Genomic DNA, 22,031 nt, shown 5'->3' with positions numbered 1-22,031 from the left:
GATCTATAAAAATCGATTCAGCACATTCTATATTCCTAATTTTGCTCTGTTACTCCATATAAATTTATTCAACTTTTCCCATTATACTAGCTTTCTTATTCTATTCTCATATTAAATTTGACATCTGCACTTGTTTTATATATATGTTTTCCATTAACAGTTGAGTTGGTGTTTTCCATTTTCCTGCCTATTTTCATAGCTTTTTTCCGCTCTTTATTGCTGATTTTCATACAAATTTGTTAATATTGAGAAATTATTGTTAATCAAAGCTTGTGTAGCCCCTATAGAAGTGGCATTTACATCTATAGCACTAGTCGTCTGTCTGAACACTGTTCTAAGTTTAATTCCAGTCATTGAATAGAGGAGCAACTTTTTCCGAGCCTTTCTTCAACCAGTTCCTGAGTTAGTTGATCTCTGGCACAGGCAAACAGAATCCACACCATTTCAGATGATATATAGTGTTAGGGACCATGCAATGGCAGCAGAAGTTATCTGCCATACTATCTTCTCTGGGTTCTAATCAAAATCACTGATAATCTTAGGCCAATTATCTAGGATTGCTAAAGATAGAGACTAGCTGTTCCCTTCCAAAAGTTACAGCTTAATGCCTCACGCCTACTCCCTTTGAGGAATAAAAGGCTTTTTTTTTTTTTTTAAATTAAGAATCATGAAGATTTGTAAATGATTTATTTAAGGGTATGACATTTATCTGCATAAAGTAAAATGCTATAAGCTACTGCTATGTAATGTTCCATTACCATAGAGTTGTAGTGTCTTCTCTTGGCATCTTATCACATATTTTCACATCTACAAAACGTAATCACAAGATCTGTGTTATATTCCCATGATTTTTTAAATGTTTATATTAAAGAAAAAAAATCTGATCATGATAATCTTTATTTATCCTAAATTCACCGTGTTATTCCCCAAGTTTTGCTTTCACAATTTTTCTAAGTTTCTTTTCAGGTATGCATGCATAATATTAGCATAATATTCATAAATTCTTCCTCTGTAATTTACAATCACTTTTATTTCTCTTTTTAGAGACAGATATTATGAGAGCTGTGTTTATATCATTCACAATTTAACCTTCTAATTCATTGCAATGGAAATTAAAATTTTCAACATTACTGAAAAAAAAAAAATTACTTTTTCAATAAAATAAAATTATATGAAGCTAATTTTACTATTTCATATTTCATAATTTCGGGTTAGATATCATTATACTCTATCTGATTTTCAAATTAATAGATTTTACTACCTCCAGTAATAAAATGCATTCAAAGAATCTTGAATAATTTCAACAGCTGTTCTGTTACTGCTTATCTCATTGGATAATTTTTCAAAGCTGTCATTCAAACATTCAGTATCCTTTGCCTTCAAATTTTTATCACCTTTGATTCCTTTTAGAGTATCCTTTGCTCTATTTTACTACCTTCATATCTTTTATATTCTTCTCAGTCTTTCCATGAAACACCAGTTATGCTGACACAGTATTTCTGTATCAAAGTATTATATTATTATAGGTATCTCCATGGAGTCAGAAGACTTAGTGTAGGTCTCCTGCAATGAGCACCTCTCATACCTCTCCTTAAATTCATTAACTGTCAGAGCACTCACTACTACCTCTGGCAATCACTCGTCATTCATCACTCTCCCCAAGCAAAAAATCTAGTCTGCACATCCTTCCAAAAGGTGATCCCTAGTTCTCTCTCTTTGCTCGTCATGTAATGAAAAATTTCTTTTGTATCAGTCTTACAGAATCCCTTTAGTAACAAGTTACTGAATTTATTAGGTTATGTTGCTAAGTTTCTATCTTGTTCCCTCTTTACTCCTCCATGCTAAACTATGCAACCCACAGCTTTCAATCTATCTTCACATGGAGCATTCCAAAGACTTATCACCACCTTGGTCACTCGTCTCTGGATTCTCTCATCCAGTTTTTCTTCCCAAAGAAACTCAGATCAAATCATTATAAAGAGGATAACCTTCTCATCTCTACTTGTTAATGTGTTCTTAAAAATTCAAGTAATTCTTTGAGCTATTATGCCATCTAGCTTTTATAATATGCCCCCCCCCCTCCAAAGAGAGAGAGAGAAAACTTCATCTCTCTTCAACAATGACCTTTAAAAATCCCTAGCCTCATCCATTTCCTGCATCCAGTACCAATGTAATACACAGCATTATACTGATGGTATATAAAATAGGGTAAACGAGAATTTGTTAAATTTGTGTTTTACACAAGGGTAACACAGTTGCATGAGGAATATATAAAGTTTAGAAATAATTCCAGACTTCGCATAGCCATTTAGAAAATTTGGTAGCTGACAGGAATACAATGAATAATTAATTAATGGGTTGCACAGGAGATGTCAAACATGGCATCAGTATCCTAGAAGAGAAAGGTAGCAAGTGGCATTCTGCAAGGTTATGTTCTTAGACCAATTTGTTGAATCAATATGTTAATGATTGTTGCAAGCAGCATGAATGGGGATGCAATATACAGTTGTCTGTGGATGATAAAAAAGTTTAGGAGGAATACAAGGATGATGTAGATAAAAATTTGCTACTGATTAGGATGATATTAGATAAGACAGGAATGCAAAATCAGAGTTCTAAAGACACAATGCAGTGCTGAGAAGGACAATGATAAGTATATAAAAAACAAATGAATGTTCCTCTTTATAAAGCTTTGATAATTATGTGAACTAATGTATGGAAAAGGTCACTTGGTTTTATGATAATTAAAGAAAATTCTAGAAAAGGTCAAGACAAAGATACTGACCAAGGTAATATTAGAATTCTAAAATGTGTTATGAGCAGAAAGCTTGGTTAGAGGAAGCGGGGGGGGGGGGGGGGAACTGACAGGAATGTATAATTGATGCAAGGATTTTACTAGGTCAGTGCAGAAATGCATGTAATGGAAGAAAGACAAAGAGAAAACAAGAGACCACTCTTATTATTCTTATAATTTCTTATAGAGTGGTGGTGGAGTGGAATGCACTGTCAAAGAATATGAGTAAAGTGACAGTGAAAGATGTGAAAACAGTTATATGATAGTAACATCCACAAAGAAAATTTTAATTTCATCAAGGTCTGATGATATCCTTCAAGATTAGGAAATTGTAGTCAGGTTTACAGTACTCAATATTACATTTCCAAAGTTCCAGTGAAATATATGTTTATGTTTTTTGTATGTCAAACATAAAAAAATACAAAGAAAAAGGCATATGCATTCCCAATGATAACAAGAGAAATTATGATCCATTTTGTGTGATCATGAAGAGAAATATGACTAGCCACAACCCATGTGATCATGAAATGATCACATGAATTGTGGCTAGCCATATAAAGATTTCTATGAAGAAAGGATATATGCTTGAACCAAGTTCATCGTAGACACGTTTTCAGTGTGTTGTATCCATAAAAATTGGACAAGACACAAATGGACCAATGTACTTTTTACAGATGAGAGCGATTTTAGTCTTTCCTCCTATTCTAGATGACACTTGATCCAGCATTAAAGTGGTACTGCTTACCATTGCAAGAATGTTCTTGAAAGGGAAAGATAAGGTGGTACTGGGGTCCATGGTGTTGGGAGACATTATGCTTAATGGAGGCACCAAACTACAAGTGCTGGAAAATGGGACGTTAATTGATTATCTCGTGGTGCTATAGGCAAAGAATTCATTATTATGGATGACACTGCCACATCACATCACACACGAGCAGTGGAGATACTTCTAGAGACCGAGGATATTAATCGAATCAAGTGGCATCGTGCTCCCTAGATCTCAATATATAGAACATGTTTGGAATGCAATAGAGAGAGAGAGACACTGCTGCTCAAAATTCCCCTCCAGAAAATAAACAAGGCCTTATTCATGCTCTGAAGGAGGAGTGGGCCAGTTTGACTTAAGAACTCCTGAATGACTTGGTGCTAAGCATGGTATGATGTTGTGAGAGCTGCATCAGAAGGCAACACTTAGGAGGCAGCACAAGATGAATAATGGTAATAATCAGTTGCATGAAGAGTATAAAGAGCAGACCATGAGAATGACTCAGTTGGCAAGGACAACAAAAGTGCAGTACAAGCAGAAATTAGCAAATCAGTCCAAGAAAAACCCTCATGACTTTTCGATATGTGGCAAGTAGAAGGAAGAAAGATTATGTAAGATGCTCTTAATTGATGAAAGTGGGAGACTGGTGACTGCTGCAGCAGACATAGTTGAGGTGTTCAGTGAGCAATTCATTTACCTCATTGTGAAATCAGAAGCTCAAGTGTAGAGAATGAAATGAAAGAAGACTTAATGGTGAGCGAGCAAGAGGTATATGAGAAGTTAAGTAAACTAGATGTCAATAAGGCAATAGGACTTGATGTTATATCACCAAGTGTGTTCCAAGGAGATAGCATCTGCCTTGGCCTACCTATTTAACAAGAGTCTTGCAACAGTACAAGTCCCAAAGGAGTGGAAGGAAGACAAAATTGTTCCACTTCACTTGGTGCACAACAAATTATAGGCAAATCTGTATATCCTGAGTTGTAGTTAAGATACTGGAGAGATATTGGAAACAAAAGTGGGTTGATAACAATGGGATTCTTTGTGCTTGTCAGCATGTGTTTGTTAAAGGGAGGTCATGTTTTACAAACCTACTTATGTACTATAACAGGGTGACAAATTTTTGAACAAGGGAAATGTATATATACAGTGGTATATTAGATTTTGCAAAGGCTTTTGACAGATTGCTACACCACAAGTTGGTCATCAAACTGAAGTAGGGATTGAATAATAGACTAGTCAGTTGGATATGAAAATGACTATCAGATAGGTATTAACAAGTTGCGTATTGGGGTGGGGGGGGGGAGGAACTATCTCGAAAGAGGAAAGTCACTAGTGGTGTGCCACAAGGGTCAGTTTTGGGACCACTGTTATTTAATTTGTATATGTTTAACTGCTGATAATATATAGCTGTTTGCAGATGATGCAAAACCAGGGAGAGTAATGAAGAATCAAGCAAATTCCTTACAGGAGGATTGAATAGATTATATGAGTGGATGGACAACAGTATGGAGCTGTCGATTCAATGTTGCCAAGTGTAAGGTTCTGAAATTTTGTAAGCAACATGGGGATATAAAGTATGCACTTAGTGGGGAAATTTTGGAGGAGGTTGAGGAGATAAGAGACCTTGGAGTGGCGATGGTGATGGACAAGGATCTGAAGTTCAGAGGTCACATTGCACAAGTTGTGAAGACATCACATGAGATTATGGTGATGATGCAGAGGATCTTAACTTGTATAGAAATAAAGAGATTCTGGTTCCATTTTTAAGGCTTTGATGAGGCCTTGTATGGATTTTTGCACACTGATTTGGTCCCCTGGTTTTCATGGTGGTGGTGGTGGTGGTGGTGAGGATATGTTGGAAAAGGTCCAGAGAAGACTGACTATGGTTGTAACTGGTCTTTAGGATATGGAATAAGAGGACAGATTGAAGGAAAGCAGTTTGCAAAGCCTTGTGAATATAGGAATATAATTGAGACATTTAAGTTGGTAAAGGGTTGTTACCAGGTTAATGTGGAAGAACTTTTTCATTGAATGGGGGGGGGGGGGACATTGGAAGTAGTATAAGGATGTGTGAGAAAGGGGGCATAAGGAGTAGGTTCTTTGCACGAAAGGTGGGTGGTCAGTGGAATGCTTTGCGACATTGTGGTGAATACAGATACATTGAGTTTAAAGCATAGTTTGATGGCTTTGCGTGTAACATCGTTTGCCTCCCATGACTAGTATTTTAACTCCATGGAGGTCTGGTGTTAATAATAATGATTTTGTATGCTATGAATAACTAGATGTCTGGTTAAAACCAAAATGCCTAGCATATACCATACTTCTACCTGGAGTAATTTTCATCTTTCTTGAAATAATCACTAAAATAAATGACAAAATTTTGCTCAGCAAAACAAATCATGCAAAACTTGATGTAAATATATTTCTGTAATTATTCTGGCAGTAGTTAATGTCCATCACCATTTTAGAGAAAAGCAGATTTTCAACTTTTTTTTTTTTTTTTTTCAGAAAATGAGATCTTAAATATGAGGCTGTAACAGTTACAAAGCCTTAATAGAGAAAATGAAATTAAAACTTAATAAATGATTGATATGCTTAGATCAGATTTGGAAATACATATTTTTCATTAATTACATACATTAACCCTAAATTAAAATCCTGAATTTTGTTAGCATCTTTATTTTTTGTGAGATAAATGTGTGTATAATTAAGTTTATGAACCTAATCACATTTATCTCAAATTGTTAATTAAAAAACTAGCCTTAAAAAAAGCTTTTCAGATTTATTTTGTTAAAGTTTCAGAAGAGATATTATATGAAAATATAAAGAAAAGTTATATTTAACCCTTTACCTGCTACTAGCCACAAACTGGGTCACTTCACTCCTCTGAAGAGCAAATAAACAAACAAGTTTACACTACAGTATATATAAGCTATAGTATATCCTTTAAACATGTTAAGACACCTAATACACATAGAAAATTAAACATCACTCATTTTAGCTCATGAAATGCCATTATTTATAAATATTTATCATTTCAGGAATTTTAATATTGTAATCTATTTTAACAGCATGGCATTAGAAAATATCACGAATTTACTTTATTTCCTGTTAACTTATTTACTATATATTTAATAGAAGACCAACCATACTGTCAACTACAGAAATATATTGAGTGCAGCAACATATATGTACTCAACATTACAAAATTTTAAAACAGAAAAAAAAAACTAAGGTTCAGCTAACATTATTAACTAATATGTAAGTCCATAAATTTCATTAGCAATTAAAGAAGAAGAAGAAATTGGGAGGGGATGGGGAAGCATTTTAAATTAGTTGTATTTTTAAATCAAGTATATTGTCATGTCTTCAAACTTCAAGTCACAAAGAATGTCAGCATGAAACAGTTGCTGAACTGACACTGGTTAATAAATTTAAAGTTATAAGAAGTATTTTTATTTTTTTTTTAAATTAGGCCAGCACAGTAGCAAATGACCTACAATAGCATCAATTATTATTACATAAATAAGAGATAGAGAGGGGTAAGGCACTTTGATATTGTGCAAAGATTAAAGTTCTTAAAAAAGGAAAGAAAGATCGCTAAACCCCCACCAACACCCAGAAAAGTAATACCATTTACAGGGCTAAAAGATACCTCTTTTACTGCAGCAACAGAATCAGTAGTGGGATCTCTGCACCGGTTAGTACGTATTTGACCCGTCCATCACACTTGCTGTGTTTTCCAGTTTTCAGGATAATTTACTAAATCCCTGTGAATTCAGTTTTTGCTAAAAACTTGCCAAAAGATTTAATTTCCTTTAAGCAACTGAAAAACACAGTAAGTTCACATCTTCGGTGGAAGGGCAATAGCTGCTGGAAAGCAAAAATCACATTATACATTTCTAACAAGGGACATTTACAAAATGCAATGGCATGTTCCAAGATGTAGAAGTCAGTTCATATTTCTTGAATTAAAGAAAAATGTAGCATGCAACCTGTGATGGCTGATGGTTATAATCAGCAGTCTAACCTTGTGCAAAAATTACAGAATGCACAGACTAACTACTGCTACATCTGATATTACATGCCTTGCTATAAATAAGTTATAAAATCATATTTACATTTTTGTGAAAAAAACAGCTGGAAACTTTGATTTGTCAAAGTCATATACTTCTTTTAATGTTAAGTTTCAAAAGTTTAACATTTTAAATTATTAGTGTTTCTGAGAAATGAAATTATACATCTATTTGCTCACTTAAATTTTCTCTAGACTTAGCTGCTAGAAAGCAAACTATCTACTGTTATAAAATAGTAGTGTTTTACCTCAGCACACAATTTTTTTTATTATCATTTGGCATTTACAATTATAAAAACAGTTTCTCTAAAACACATTAAACTACCAGAAAACATTTCATATATTGTACTATTCAGCAATTTATTTATCATTAATTAGCTGAAATAAGCTCCTGATGTTACTTGGATCAAAATTCTGACAGCCTGAGATTATAAATCAATCAGAGACAAAACTGTTAAATTAATAAAGAGAATCATCACAGAGAATGCCACTGCAGTCCCCACAGTCAACCTGAAACTGCTGCCAAAGTTAATGTTCCTGCTCTTTGTTTTCTGATAAGTTGTTACTACTGATACATAACTTTATTATTATAATTCAAATTAGCAGAAACATCTGTACTAACAAGTCTTCATAAAAAAATTCAATCAAGTGTACGTATAACAATTTTCTCACATAAAAATTGAGTCAGCTCAATTGTTACAGAATAACAAAGAGCAAAATATCTTAATTATATTCAGGATAATTCTGAACAGAGAAATTGATATACTATTTGCATTTATAATAGCTATATGCATTTTCATATCAAATTTAAGTTGCATAAGCCAAGTTCAGTCATCATTTACATGGGACTATCCTTCAAATTTTGCTTTATGAGCCTAATAAAGCTAAACCTTTGTTCCTTAGTCATTTTACTCATTCATGACTGCACTAGTTTTCTATGGTTACAACAAAATGTATTGTATAAATTAAGGGGAAAAAATCTTTAAAATGATGGTTTATATAGTTTATGTTAAGTTCCAAAAAACTAACCATTTAAATTATTAGTGTTTCTGAGAAATGAAATTATATGTCTATTTGCTCACTTAAGTTTTCACTAGATCTACTGTTATAAAATGAGTGAAGAGAAGGGAGTGCAGTTTATGAACATATGGGATGAATTTGAAGACGAATAGAACTGTATAAGAGCAATGGACTCATCTGAATGGTTTTTGAGTGAGTCACAGAATTTAGAATCATTTAGAATCTACGGAAGATTTTAAATTTCCACCCATTCAACACAGTGGTTATGCCTGCAGGCCTTTAAAAGTCGACTGGCATTCACTTTAACATTTCTTGCCAGGTATGAGCTACGCAGAACCCACATGCAATCCAACAAAGTCCTTTGTATTCACCCAAAGTTACTGTATGGTGCAAATTTATAGCTTCATTTATCATTGGACATTTGCCAGGGTCCTGAGACCTGCTCAGTTACTGCCGAGAGGTATCGCGATATGATAAACAATTTTGTTGTACCACAGAAGTGCCTGTGCACAGATTCAGTCATTTTCATGCAGGATGGGGCCCCTCCACACAGGGGATTCTTCAAGAACATTTCACAGAAGACAGATTGATCAGTAATGCCTTCATACTGCATGGTTGCCTTATTCACCTGATCTGGCTCCCTGTGACTTCTGGCTCTGGGGATTTCTCAATGACAGGATTTATCAGGATCATCCTGATAACTTGTCAGCACTGAAAGACAGCATAAAGCAGCATGTCCACAACATCAGTCCCAACCAGCTGTGTTCTGCAGTTGAACACACTGTGCAAAGGATGCAGTTTGTGGCATACTGGGAAGGGCAACACATTGAACAGTATAACCCATGAATAAAAATATGTTATTTATGCTTGTGTCACTTTTTTTCTTCTTGCACACACAGAAGAGAGTTACTATATTTACATTCGGTATATCATATAGTGGCATACTGAAATATTATTAGTTATATGCAGTAGATTCTAATGAAGCTAAATTAAGTTGAGTGAATTGCAATAATAAATGCATTGATGGTATAATGAAAATAATTTTTTGTATCATTAGGGAGAAAAAGTTTATTCTGGGTTACACAAGAAATAAGTTGAAAGAAAATCAGTCTTAAAGTAAATAGTGTTTTGTAGCAGTACAGTAGACTAAAATAGTACATAAAGAACAAAATAATAAAAAACAGATATCCAACAAATAGCATTGACACACACAATGAAATTTTGTAAAACTTCTAACTATCTTTGTATAACAGGATAAAGTTAAAATCATAAACATCATCTATTCAAAATAAAATAATTGTTAGCAGAAATGTGTGAAGAGAAAGGAGTGCAGCTTGTTAATGTGTGGAATGAGTTTGAAGGAAGAACTGAATTGTATAATGATAAACTGCATTTGAATGGTTTTGGTGTGAGTCATTTGGAGAGACTGCTGCTGGGAGGGAGAGTAATGAGTGCAGAATGAATCTGGCAAGCAAGAAGCAATGATAAAGAAAAGAGAGTAAGGAAGGAGAGATTAAAGTGGTGCTTATGAATGAAGAAGTGAGTAGTATGAGTGTAGAGAATGAGAGAGCAAGTGTGCAAGACAAACAGGGAAATGGAAAGACTCAAGGTGAATAGGAGAAAACACACGAGAAAAGTTGATGCTCTGGGAGGATAGGATAGGATATGACTGCATGTGTAGACGGATGGATAGTGTGTGTGTGGAGTGACTGACTGGCAGAGAGTTGAAGCCTCCAAAAAAGCATACAACAGGACTACATGGTGAGGACTGGTGTGGCACATCACCGAGCATCGGAGTGACCATATGGCATCTATTGATGTTTAATGAACAGATGATGATGATGGAAAGCACGGGCTTGCTGAAGGGCAGTAATGTTTAGTAATCTACTTACATATTACAATAAGGAAACAAAAAAATTGGACATGGGAGATGGATACATGGTAGTACACTTACTTTGCAAAAGCTTTTGATAGATTACTGCACGATAAGTTGATAGTCAAACTAGAGTGGAAGGGTTGGATACTAGACTAGTGCACTGGATTGGAGATTGGCTGTCTGATAGTTATCAACAAGTTGTGCATGTGGAAGCAATATCCCAGAAGAGGAAAGTCACTAGTGATGTGCCTTAGGGATCTGTTTCAGGACCATTGCTGTTTAATCTCTAGGTTAATGATATTGGGAAAGATTTGAATGGGGATATTCAGTCGTTTGTAGATTATGCAAAGTTAGGATGAACTGTGAGGAGTAGAGCAGATGTTGTGGCATTACAAGAAGACAAATAGTGAATGGGCACAGGAGTGTGGATGCCAGTTCAATGTTGCAAAATGTCAAGTTTTAAAATTTGAAAAACAAAGATGGGATGTAGAATTTACTCTTGGCAGGAATATATTGTTGAAGGTGGAGGAAATAAGAGATCTTGGGATGATGGTGGATAAGGATCTGAAATTTAGAGAACACATTGTTAAAATTGTGAGGACAACACAACAAATTCTGAAAATGATGCAGATGACAGCGACTTGTAAAAGTATGGAGATTCTGGTTCCATTGTATAAGGCTCTGATTAAGCCACATATTGGACTACTTACTGTGCACAGATTTGGTCACCTGGTTTTCAAAAGGATGAAGAGATGTTAGTGAGGGTCCAGAGGCGATTGACTAAAATAGTTTCTAATCTCTGGAATGCTGAATATGAAGAAAGGTTGAGACAATGCAATTTGCAGAGTCTAGTGGATATGCTGTAAGAGGGGTGATATGATAGAGACTTACAAGTTAGTAAGAAGTTGTTATAGGATTAATGTTGAAGAAGTTTTTCATAAAATGGTGGGAGATTGGGGGAGAACAAGACGTCATCCCTGGAAGCTGTATAAGGAGATTGTGAGCAAGGAAGTGAGAAACAGATTTTTTGTGTATGATGAGCTGTGTGTATGACAAAAGGGACCTCCTAGATGAGTCTTTGATGCTGTGGGGTTTTAGGATAATAATAATTACTCATCACATGACAAGTTATCTTATAGCTAAGAGTTGGGCTGAGAAAAATTCTAAAAAAAAAGATTACTTTTGTACTAACATTTGACTATAGAGCAGTAGCAGCGGTAGAAATTCTAAGAAAATTGAAGGGATTAACGACATATTTAAACCCCTTGGACACTCTTAAAAGGTGATGGACTACTCAAAAAGCCTTATCCAGTCATGTCACATTAAGGAAATGAAAGTGTAGCATTGTAACCCAATTTTCATTAAAATGTATGTATTGAAATAGTTTCTCTATATGTATGCACATGTTCATGCATGCACTCACTCACACACACACACACACACACACACACACACACACACACACACACACACACACACACACACACACTGCTCCAAAGGAGACTATAATAGTCTCCAAATGGCAACTACTTGAGACTATGTTTTAATATCTGATTTGGTACCATATCTGCAAGTACACAGTGTAGTAATGCAGACATAGTACCAAATCAGATATTAAAACATAGTCTCAAGTTCTTGCCATTTATTATAGTGTGCTTTGGAGTAGGGCGTGCGTGCGCACGCATGTGTGTGTGCGCGCGTGTGGGTGGGCACATGTGCATACATATAGAGAAACTATTTCAATGCATGCATTTTAATGAAAATTGGGCTACAATGCTACACTTTCATTTCCTTATGTATTTAGCAAAAGCCCTCCATGATTACTCCATTCAAACTGAAGATTATTCCATTCTCATATAATCATTCCTTATGACTACTGTATTATATAATTAACATTATACATGGATTATAATACCTTAATCTTATGTTTAATGAATTTCCTAAAATAATATAAAGTTATGTAAACATTTTTACATCAAAACTTTATTTTCTACCAAAAATTAAACAGATATTTTGTTTCATTAAATTCAAAGAAACAAATTAATTAAAGCCAAACAAATAAATAAAAACTATAATTGCTCAGGCATACTTATATTAATTTAATATTTTAAATACCTAAATATTTTGTAATACCTCACCACACCTTTGTTATTTGTACCTCCCACAGAATCACGACCCACAATGTCAGTCTCAGAATACCCATCAAAAATGACGGGTTGTAGATTAACCATGAACTGGTTACTAGTGTGATGAAAAGTTGAGTAAAATGTAGAATTTTATTCACTTTAAATTCAATTTACTCAGTTTAATGTGTGAAAGTATAGTTAGGAAGGTGAGGACCAGATTATTTTTTTGTCTGGAGAGTGGTGAACGGATGGAATGGATTGCCATAAGATCTCTTGAGTGCTGTGTGTCAGTGGATAAGCTTAAAGAGAGATATTAGATTATTTTATGGTTTTTCTGAAGTCCTCTTGGTTTGGTGAAAAATCAGAGGTGGCATGCAATGGCAAGTTTGTGGCATAGTAAAGAGGAGATTTATGTTAGTCACTAGTATAAGAGTCAGAGGAAAGACTAATGCCAAGAGGTCTATTTTATCTTTAGGTAATGTCTTTATGATATGGGAACAAGGAAGGACAAAAATATGGAGACACGCCTTGTTTTCAGAGGTACTGAACTATTCACTGTTTCCAAACTCACCACACTCTCAGACAATGCATTCCACACAGCTACTTTTCACAAAAAAAATTTATCCTCGCTCCTGTGTTCACCTTCCTTATACTTTCAAGAAATGGCCTCTTGGTCTGCTCAATTTCTCTCCATTCTATGAAAAATCGTTTTCATATTTATCTGGTAATAATCCCTTACCAACTGGTATTCCACTATATTCCACCATATTCCACTCAACCTCCTCTTATCTACAAAGCTTTTACAAATTGCACTTCCTCAATCTTTCTTCATGCCAAATATCCAGAGATGGAAAACCACCTTAGTCAATGGATCTTTTTCAATATTTCCTCATTTCCTTGAAAACCACATGACCTATGCATAGCAATCCATATTTAGCTGCAGATTAGGTGCAAAAAATTACTGAATATTACATATTTCTAAATGTACCACATCCACGTGCAACACATCACTCAATACAATATGCTGTACTGTACTATCCCCCCACACAAAAGGGGGAGAAGAGAGAGAGAGAGAGTGTGCACATGCCAGACCAATTTCTATGGTATCTAGGGTTCTGATTAAGGCCCTATACAAGGAAACCACAATTTCCTTACTTTCTACATGTCAGTCCTCTCATTGCTGATCTGTTATTGTTTACAAAACTAGCATCCCTCTTTGTTAGCTCTGTTGTATATTAGTTGTGTTGTAACTAATCCACCAGCCAGATAATATCATTTGTAGTTATAATAAGGCCTATTCTGGTCTTTACAAGAATCCTTATATTAAAAGAACTTCTGAGTGTATAACTCTTAGGGGATTTAATTTGTATACAACCCAATCATCTCAGTTTAATTATCAACTTTTCATGTGTCAATCTATCAAATGTTTAATATGTTCTTTTGAAGTTTCTTTCAGAGCAACACTTCAACTTCAGAAGTCGAAGTTAAACTTCAACTTCTCAAGTAGCTCTTAAAAATGGTCCTTTTCTAAAATTGTTTAAAATACCTGTCCATAGTGAGTGAGTTTTTATAGTTTGCTGTAAGGAATCAGCTGGTAGTAGTCATGGCACACACACACACACACGCACGCACACACACAAATATTTAATGTGTGTGTGTGTGTGTGTGTGTGTGTGTGTGTGTGTGTGTGTGTGTGTGTGTGTGTGTGTGTGTGTGTGTGTGTGTGTGTATTCACAAGAGTATATACACAAAATATTTAATGTATGCCATAAACAAGAAAGAAAAATTTCAATAATGCCATTCATTATCCATTATTGACTTTTTTTCTTTCTTGTTTTTACGTATACATTAAAATACATCAAAATTATGTATACATGTGTATATACTCTTTGTGTGTGTATATGCACATGCACACATTAAATCTGTGTGTGTGTCATGCCTACTACCACAACTGATTTCTTACAGCAAACATCATTATAATAACTCACTCACTATTTCTGCAGTTCCTTTGAATTCACTATATAAGTGAAAGGCAATTATACATACATACATACATACATACATACATCTTCAAGGCCCACTCTTCCTAATTGGGTTGTGGGGGCAACAGCTGCAAGAGGAACTTCCAATTGGAAAGGCAATTATATAATATAAAAATCTATTTCAACTCATTTTTCACTATTTGAATATTATATAGAAAAATAAAAATGTTTAAAAATAAGAGTGAGAATTTCCAATTGCTTAAATACCAAATAAATTTGTGATAATCTCTTCTTGCATTTAAACAATACTATAAACTCCAAATTTGGCATGAGTACTCCAAAAGTACTCATGCCAAATAAAAAAATATCAACTAAAGACAACATGGGATAACTTTAAACATTATTTAATATAAACATTATATAGGTACTCATTCTTTGTTTAGCAGGAAAAATTGAAAATTTAAAGATTACGAAACGAAAATAAAAAATTTATTTACTGATAATTTTACTTTATATTATCATAATGTTTTTGGAATAAGAACAGTAAATAACTATCATTTATTAAGCAGAAATTAATTTTTACAGGTATATAAAAAATAAGTACAATGCATGCAAAAATTTTTAATTTATATAGCAAATTTCTTAGATTAGTCAAAATGTAAATTTCATTAAATAATTAAACATATCTGCAGATTAGGTGTAAAAAATTACTGAATATTATTAATACATATTTCTAAATGTACCACATCCGTATGTAACACATCACTCAACTCAATATGCTGTTCTGTATTGTTCCCCCCCCACACACACACACAAAAGGGGGGAGAGAGAGAGAGAGTGCACGGCAGATCCATTTCTATGGTATATAGGTTCTGATAAAGCTGACTTTTGAAATCAAATAATTGAGATATATAAAAGCCTACACTTTTTCATTCTCCTTCCCCTCCTCCCATTTTTCGTGAATGGTAATGCTATGTTTAAAGAAGAATTTGTTTCATTAATTAAAATCTGTTCCCTACAAAAATCAGAGAGCACATTTTCTAAATTTTCAATATGTACATTTCATTTCACTGATGTTTAAAAGTCCAATTTCATTTTAAAATCTTAATTTTGAATATGAACAGAATTGAATGAAAGCTATTTTAAAATAAATCTTCCCAGCTGTTTTCCACAAATTTCTATTTAGAAAAAAAAAAAATTAAACATGATTGATGCATTTTAAAATTATAATAAATAATAAGCATTGCTTCTTAAACTGTTGATAAATTCTTATTTATAATATTTTTTAAAGCAATTTAACCTTCTGAAAGCTCTATTTTTTTTTGGCAACTTTGAAATTTTTCAGCCATAAATGCATCAATCATTTATCTATAGAGGGCCACACTACTAGTATTTCATGTTTTTTCTTCTGTGTTTGTTATCAATTGCAACTTTTGTTTCTGTAAAAGTTTTAAATTTAGGAATCATAAAGACTACTTTTAAAGATAAAGTTTAGTTTTAATCCTTTAAAATGTAGAAGACTATTTTCTTTACAAGAAAATTCTGGATAATGTGTGTGTGTGTGTGTGTATTTACAAATAGGAAGTGTGGCCTGAGATCTTAATTATAAAAGACTTCTATCTGTACAGAACATACTCTGCTTTTGACTTCAAACATTTCAATCTGAGAAGATGTACTAGCATGTGCCACAGGCATCCCAGAAATTATAATATATGAATCAGATCACCATTCCAAAGGTTTATCCAATTTGAAAAAAATGGATGTCTTCTTTTCATTACCAACACATGCCCTATTTTTTACACACATATATCATATACACATATACATATACACGCATATATATATATATATATATAGATAGATAGATAGATATGATGCAAATATATATATATGGTATATTTATATATTTGTATACAAATTACAAGTATGCACATGCGCACACACACACACACCACACACATATACATACACACGTGCATGCACATGGATCATACATTGACCATTCATGTTTCAAACAGTCAAGCTTATAATCTCCACATACCTAAATGCAATACAAAAAAGAAGACACGCATATAAGCTCGTATATATTTGGTTTAGTTCAGTTCTACAAGAATTTTGCAGGAAAATTTAATTGTCTCTTATGTTTCAGAAAAAATAATCTGAAATAAATAAAATATCTATTTTATAAAATTAGTTGATTATATAAGAAGTTTTGTATTATTTTTGTTTCATTCAGTTCAGTCATTATGTTAAAATAGACAATAATATATTATCAAGGTATTTATAGATTAATTTAAATGCCGTCACAACATAAGAGATATATGACTTTGGTATGGCAAACTTCACAAAACAACACCATTCCTGTGACTTTCTTGACATAATTTTACCTTATACTCCATACATAGGAATCAACAATTAAACAGCTTAAATTGTTTATGCACAATTGCTGTAAACTGTTCTGGGATGCCTATTGCACTTTTTAATACTCATTCTCAGTCTCAGTTTACGTTTAAATTAAAATACCAGAACTTTGACTTACACCTGTTTAATCAAATGAAATTTGAGTTCACTGAAGTAAAATCTCCAAACTATGAATTTTTGATTTGCTATCAGTTATGCAGAGCATATTACTAGTAAAAGAATGAAGTCTACAGTGAATCGGATATGTGCTATAATATACAAGAAGAAAAGAGAGAGGTTATTACCTGACTGTCTAAACCAATAGTGAAAAGCATGAAGAAGAAGAGTAAAGCCCATAGTGGTGACAAAGGCAGTCGTGAAACTGCCTCTGGATATACCACAAAGGCTAAACCAGGTCCTAAAATAAGAAAATAAGTATACATAAATATAATAATCACATTCAATCATAATGAACAATTAATTAACCTTTGCACTCACTACATTAAATTATAATTAAATAAAATTTTTGTTAACAGCAGAAGAAATTACAAATTATTAAAACACATTTCCAGAGTTAAATCAATACTTTATGTAAATTCAATAGACTTGTTTATCATCCTATAGCATAGCAATTCACCACTGAACAGCTGCTAATGCTATACAAATCCCAAATTCATCCAACCATGGAATATTGCTCCTATATTTGGTGTCATGCACTAAAATCCTCTTTAACTGCTCATCAAGTCTATCCAGAAGAGGGCAATCTGGCTAATTAATGATTCCCCTCTCTCACATATCCACTTCAATTTCTCTCTCTCTCACAGACATTCAGTTCCTGCCTTGTGCCTCTTCTATAGATACTTTCATGGACAGTGCTCTGCTGAATTGCCCGCTGTTGTTCTTCCACTTTCCTCCAAAATCAGTAGAACAAGAGCCACTGCTAACCAACACGCTTTTACAGTCTATATTGAAACTCACTGAATCAACTTCACTGCCTCCTCTTTCATTCCATCTACTTGTTCTTTAGAAAGTCTCCACCACTTTGCCTTCCCAAAAGAATACGACATTCAGCTGTTCAAACAAAATGCAAACAGATTCCTCCTACCCACACATGGCACCAATGTACTTATACGTCATGTGGCCTTTCATATGTGGATCAGATATAAATGAGAGTAATTATTTTTAATTATTTATTTATTATTATTTTTATTATATCATTAAAAACCATTAAATAATAAATAAATAGAAAATAATTAATTAAAAATAATTATTCCCATCTATATATACTCCAGCTGCTTTTTCCCATTCTATATCCTTGTCTTCAGTTTTTATACTTTTATTATATCTGATTCCTTTTTATGGTAGTGTTTAAAGAAGGATTATTAATTATTTAATCTCTTTATAGAGAAGATCTCTGTTCGACTGCACCATTTGTTTAGATAGGATAATATTATTAATTTTTATTCAATCTATCCTCAGTTTTATGAGATTTTCTCTATAGCAATTATTTCTATTTCCGAGTGTATTTATACATGCACAAGAGTTCACTCCGATTGCTGCAATGACTTTTTTACTGTTTCTTTCAGAATCTAAAAAAAAATCACTGACTCAAGACCAAAATACAAAAATTAGACATTTAATAAAATAAAAACAATATATATATATACACTTCAAACAAAATTACATAACTAACTACAAAATTAATTGGATCCAAAGCCTTTTAAAATAAACTTGCACTTAAGAGATCACCCATTTTCTAACTTATTCTATTACTGAATTGTTTAACATATACTTCATCACATCTACTAGACTAAACATTTTGTTTACACAATAACAAAATGTTCATAGCCAGTTTCTTTGTTAAGGCCTTTTTTCTGAAGATATAAGACTCTCTTCTTCTTTTTCATAGGATCCTTTCTCATCACCCTCATATAGCACACATTAATTCTTCCTGACTCTAAAGTGTAGACATTCTGAGTTCACTGAAGTATAAATACTCTCACTTCATGCAATTCAATTTTTTGCTAATTTTTGTACCAGCAAAAGGTTTCTTCTACTGCTTCATCTAAGTTGCTAAATTCTGTCTCCTTTTTCCAGTAGAAATAATAGTTAGATCTGGTGTCCATAAGACAGATGAAATTTTCCAATCAGCGTTTCCTAGAACATTCCTTTAGAATGACGTCAATAGCAATATCTTCTTTTATTTACTAATACTTATTGACAGTCTTAAGTCTTCCACTTTAAAAAACTCACAGTTCTACAATTCCCTTTTTGGAATCTACTATTAATCTTCCAATTAGCTTATCCTCGAACATTCCTTTTGAACGTCAATTGCAATATCTTCTTTTATTTACCAATACTTATTAATATTCTTCCATTTTAAAAACTTCATAGTTTTATGATTCCTTTTTCGGAATCTACTATTAATCTTCCTCCGACTGTCACATAAAAAACTTAATTTCCTCCGAATCTAAATATCTGCCGGCCTGCGTTCTCTTTTCTTACCGAATGCTCCCATTGTTTTCTTCCCATTACCACAATACTGAACGCTCTCTCTGTCAGCTGTCAATCACCCATCAAACTCCTCAGCGAGCATGCACACTCCATGAAAGTGGCAAGCGAGAAGCTAAATATGACTGACACGTTGTGTCCGTTAGCGACAAGAGAATGTTTTTACAAAACACAGCACTTAATAATTTTAAACTACAATAAAAATTTCTGAAAGTAACACAGCTCTCCAACTCCGGTAAGATTTTTTTAACTGCTTTACATTTCATTTTGACAAAATAACATTAATAACGTGCACATCGCAAGTGCTGGCAATGCATGTTATAAAACCAAAACTAATAAATGTACTAACAAACAATTTGTAAAAATATTCAGAATTTTAAATTATGATTATTTTTGCAGTAGTCTTTTCTCCATTTCTAAGCTTTTTTCAAGCCCTTCACAGAACAATGTCACGTTTGTGATATGTATCGACTACATTCTTACCAGTTTACCCTTATGAAAAAGTAACTAGATACTTTTCCCTACAGTTTAGCTTTCTTACATTTTTCTCTGTATTCTCTTAGGGCACCTGACTTGCTTGCTTGAATCTTACAATATGCTTTCTTCTTTTTCATGAAAAAGAAAAGACCACCATGTGGTTTGGATTTTTCTGTCCTTGCAAACAACCTCATCACATGCCTCCATGACTGACTCTATCAATGTTTCCTTCAGATTTAGCCACTGAGTCATCAAGGTTTATTCGTGCTTTCAAACTCTTTCATTCCCCCCCCCCCTCCAATAACATTTGTATATTTGATTACACAGTTTACTTCTGAAAGCTGCTTGACTTTGATTTTGTTTATCTTTATTTCTTTATGTTAGCCACACTCTCTAAGGATTTGAAAAATTCCTTTACTTCTTCCTTAGTGCAGATAAAGGTCACTGTTCAATTCTTTAGTGTTGAATACTATAGTTCTTTCCTCTTTCTTATCCCTATTTATAAAAAGAACATCATATAGTTATTATTTAGCAGTATCACCTGTTTTAGTCCCCTTTGTCTTGGTGATGTTAATTAAGTCAAAATGGTAGTTTGCTGATTCTTCTGCTAGTTTCTCTTCTTTTCCGTTGATCCTTCTTATTTTGATGATGCCTATCTTGGGTTCTGCTGAGGTTGAGTTTGTCCCAGAACTTTACTTATATCTATCCTCCTTCACTAATAAAAACAGTAGTGGTGGTGGGGGTGGATCTTGTTTAACTGTTTAGCTAGCAAGATACTTCATTACCATTATTACAGGCAACTCCATGGAGTCCTTAGACTCATTGAGGGAGGTCCCAAATCATGTTCATCACAACTATTCGACATTCATACAGTATCTATCATACCTCGCCTTAAACTCATTCACTGTCACAGCATCCACCACAGACTCTGGCAGCCCATTCCACTCATTCACCACTCTAAAAGTAAAGAACCCAGCCTCTAACACCCTTACTAACCACACTTTTGCCCAGCTTCCATGTATGTCCCCTAGTCCTCCCACAACCAGCCCTGTTCTCAAAAATATCTTCTGAATTAATTTTATAGAAACCCTTTAGTAATTTGAATGTCTCAATCATATCTCCCCTCCTCTGCCTATCAACCAATTTTTGCAACTCACAAATCCTCAACCTGTTCTCATAAGGATCATCTTGGTCACTCGCCTCTGGATCCTCTCAACCTCCTCCCCATCAAGAAGAAACCTAGGTGACCAAATCGGGGCACAGTAGTCGAGATGGGGTCTATCAAGGCTCGATACAGAGGAACAATAACCTACTTGTCAACGTATTCTTCAGCAACCAAGTGATTCGATGAGTTGATTTGGCCACTTTTGCAATGTGCCCCCTAAACTTCAACTCCTTATCCACCAACACTCCTAAATCTTGTGCCTCATCAATTTCCTGGAGTACAGTTCCACCAATGTAGTAAACTACTGCTAATCTTTTCACCCCAAAATGTATAACCTTACGTTTTGCCACATTAAATTGACATCCATTCTCCTTAGCCCAGACCTCCAATCTATCCAAATCATCCTGCAAAATTTTGACATCATCTGCATTCACTATTGCCCTGCCCAACTTTGCATCATCTGCAAACAAATGAACTGTTCCTCTCAGATCCTTTCCTATATCATTAATGAACAAATTAAACAGAAGTGGTCCAAGAACAGATCCTTGTGTCACACCACTAGTCACAGGCCATCTTGTGGACTCTACTCCTGAATAAACCACTCTCTGATATCTCTCTGTCAACCACCCTCCTATCCATCTCACCAACCCTATATCCATCCCCATATGCTGCATTTTACTGATTAGAATTCCATGTGGTATCCTGTCAAAGGCCTTAGCAAGGTCCAGTAGAATCACTGTAAACCCATTACCCTTATCCAGTTCAGCCGTCACTGTGTTATAATACGTGAGCAAGTTACTGAAGCCTGACCTACCCTTCACAAAACCATGCTATCC

General features: G+C 34.0%; 1 protein-coding gene across 2 annotated transcripts in view; it reads right to left on the bottom strand.

Moving 5' to 3' along the window:
• Positions 1-22,031, bottom strand: part of LOC150104801 (sodium- and chloride-dependent glycine transporter 1-like) — a 211,450-nt gene that overhangs the window by 63,454 nt on the left and 125,965 nt on the right. For both annotated transcript variants that reach the window (XM_090395361.1, XM_090395360.1), the window contains exon 9: positions 17,348-17,460. In XM_090395361.1, the coding sequence (XP_090251487.1) occupies positions 17,348-17,460 (113 nt within the window). The remainder of the gene's footprint in view (positions 1-17,347; positions 17,461-22,031) is intronic.

Source organism: Typopeltis vanoorti, chromosome 7 (genome assembly GCF_054136105.1).
Source record: "Typopeltis vanoorti isolate ZY-2024b chromosome 7, IOZ_Tvanoo_1.0, whole genome shotgun sequence".
Lineage (NCBI taxonomy): Eukaryota > Metazoa > Arthropoda > Arachnida > Uropygi > Thelyphonidae > Typopeltis > Typopeltis vanoorti.
This window is presented reverse-complemented; position numbering and strand designations above follow the sequence as displayed.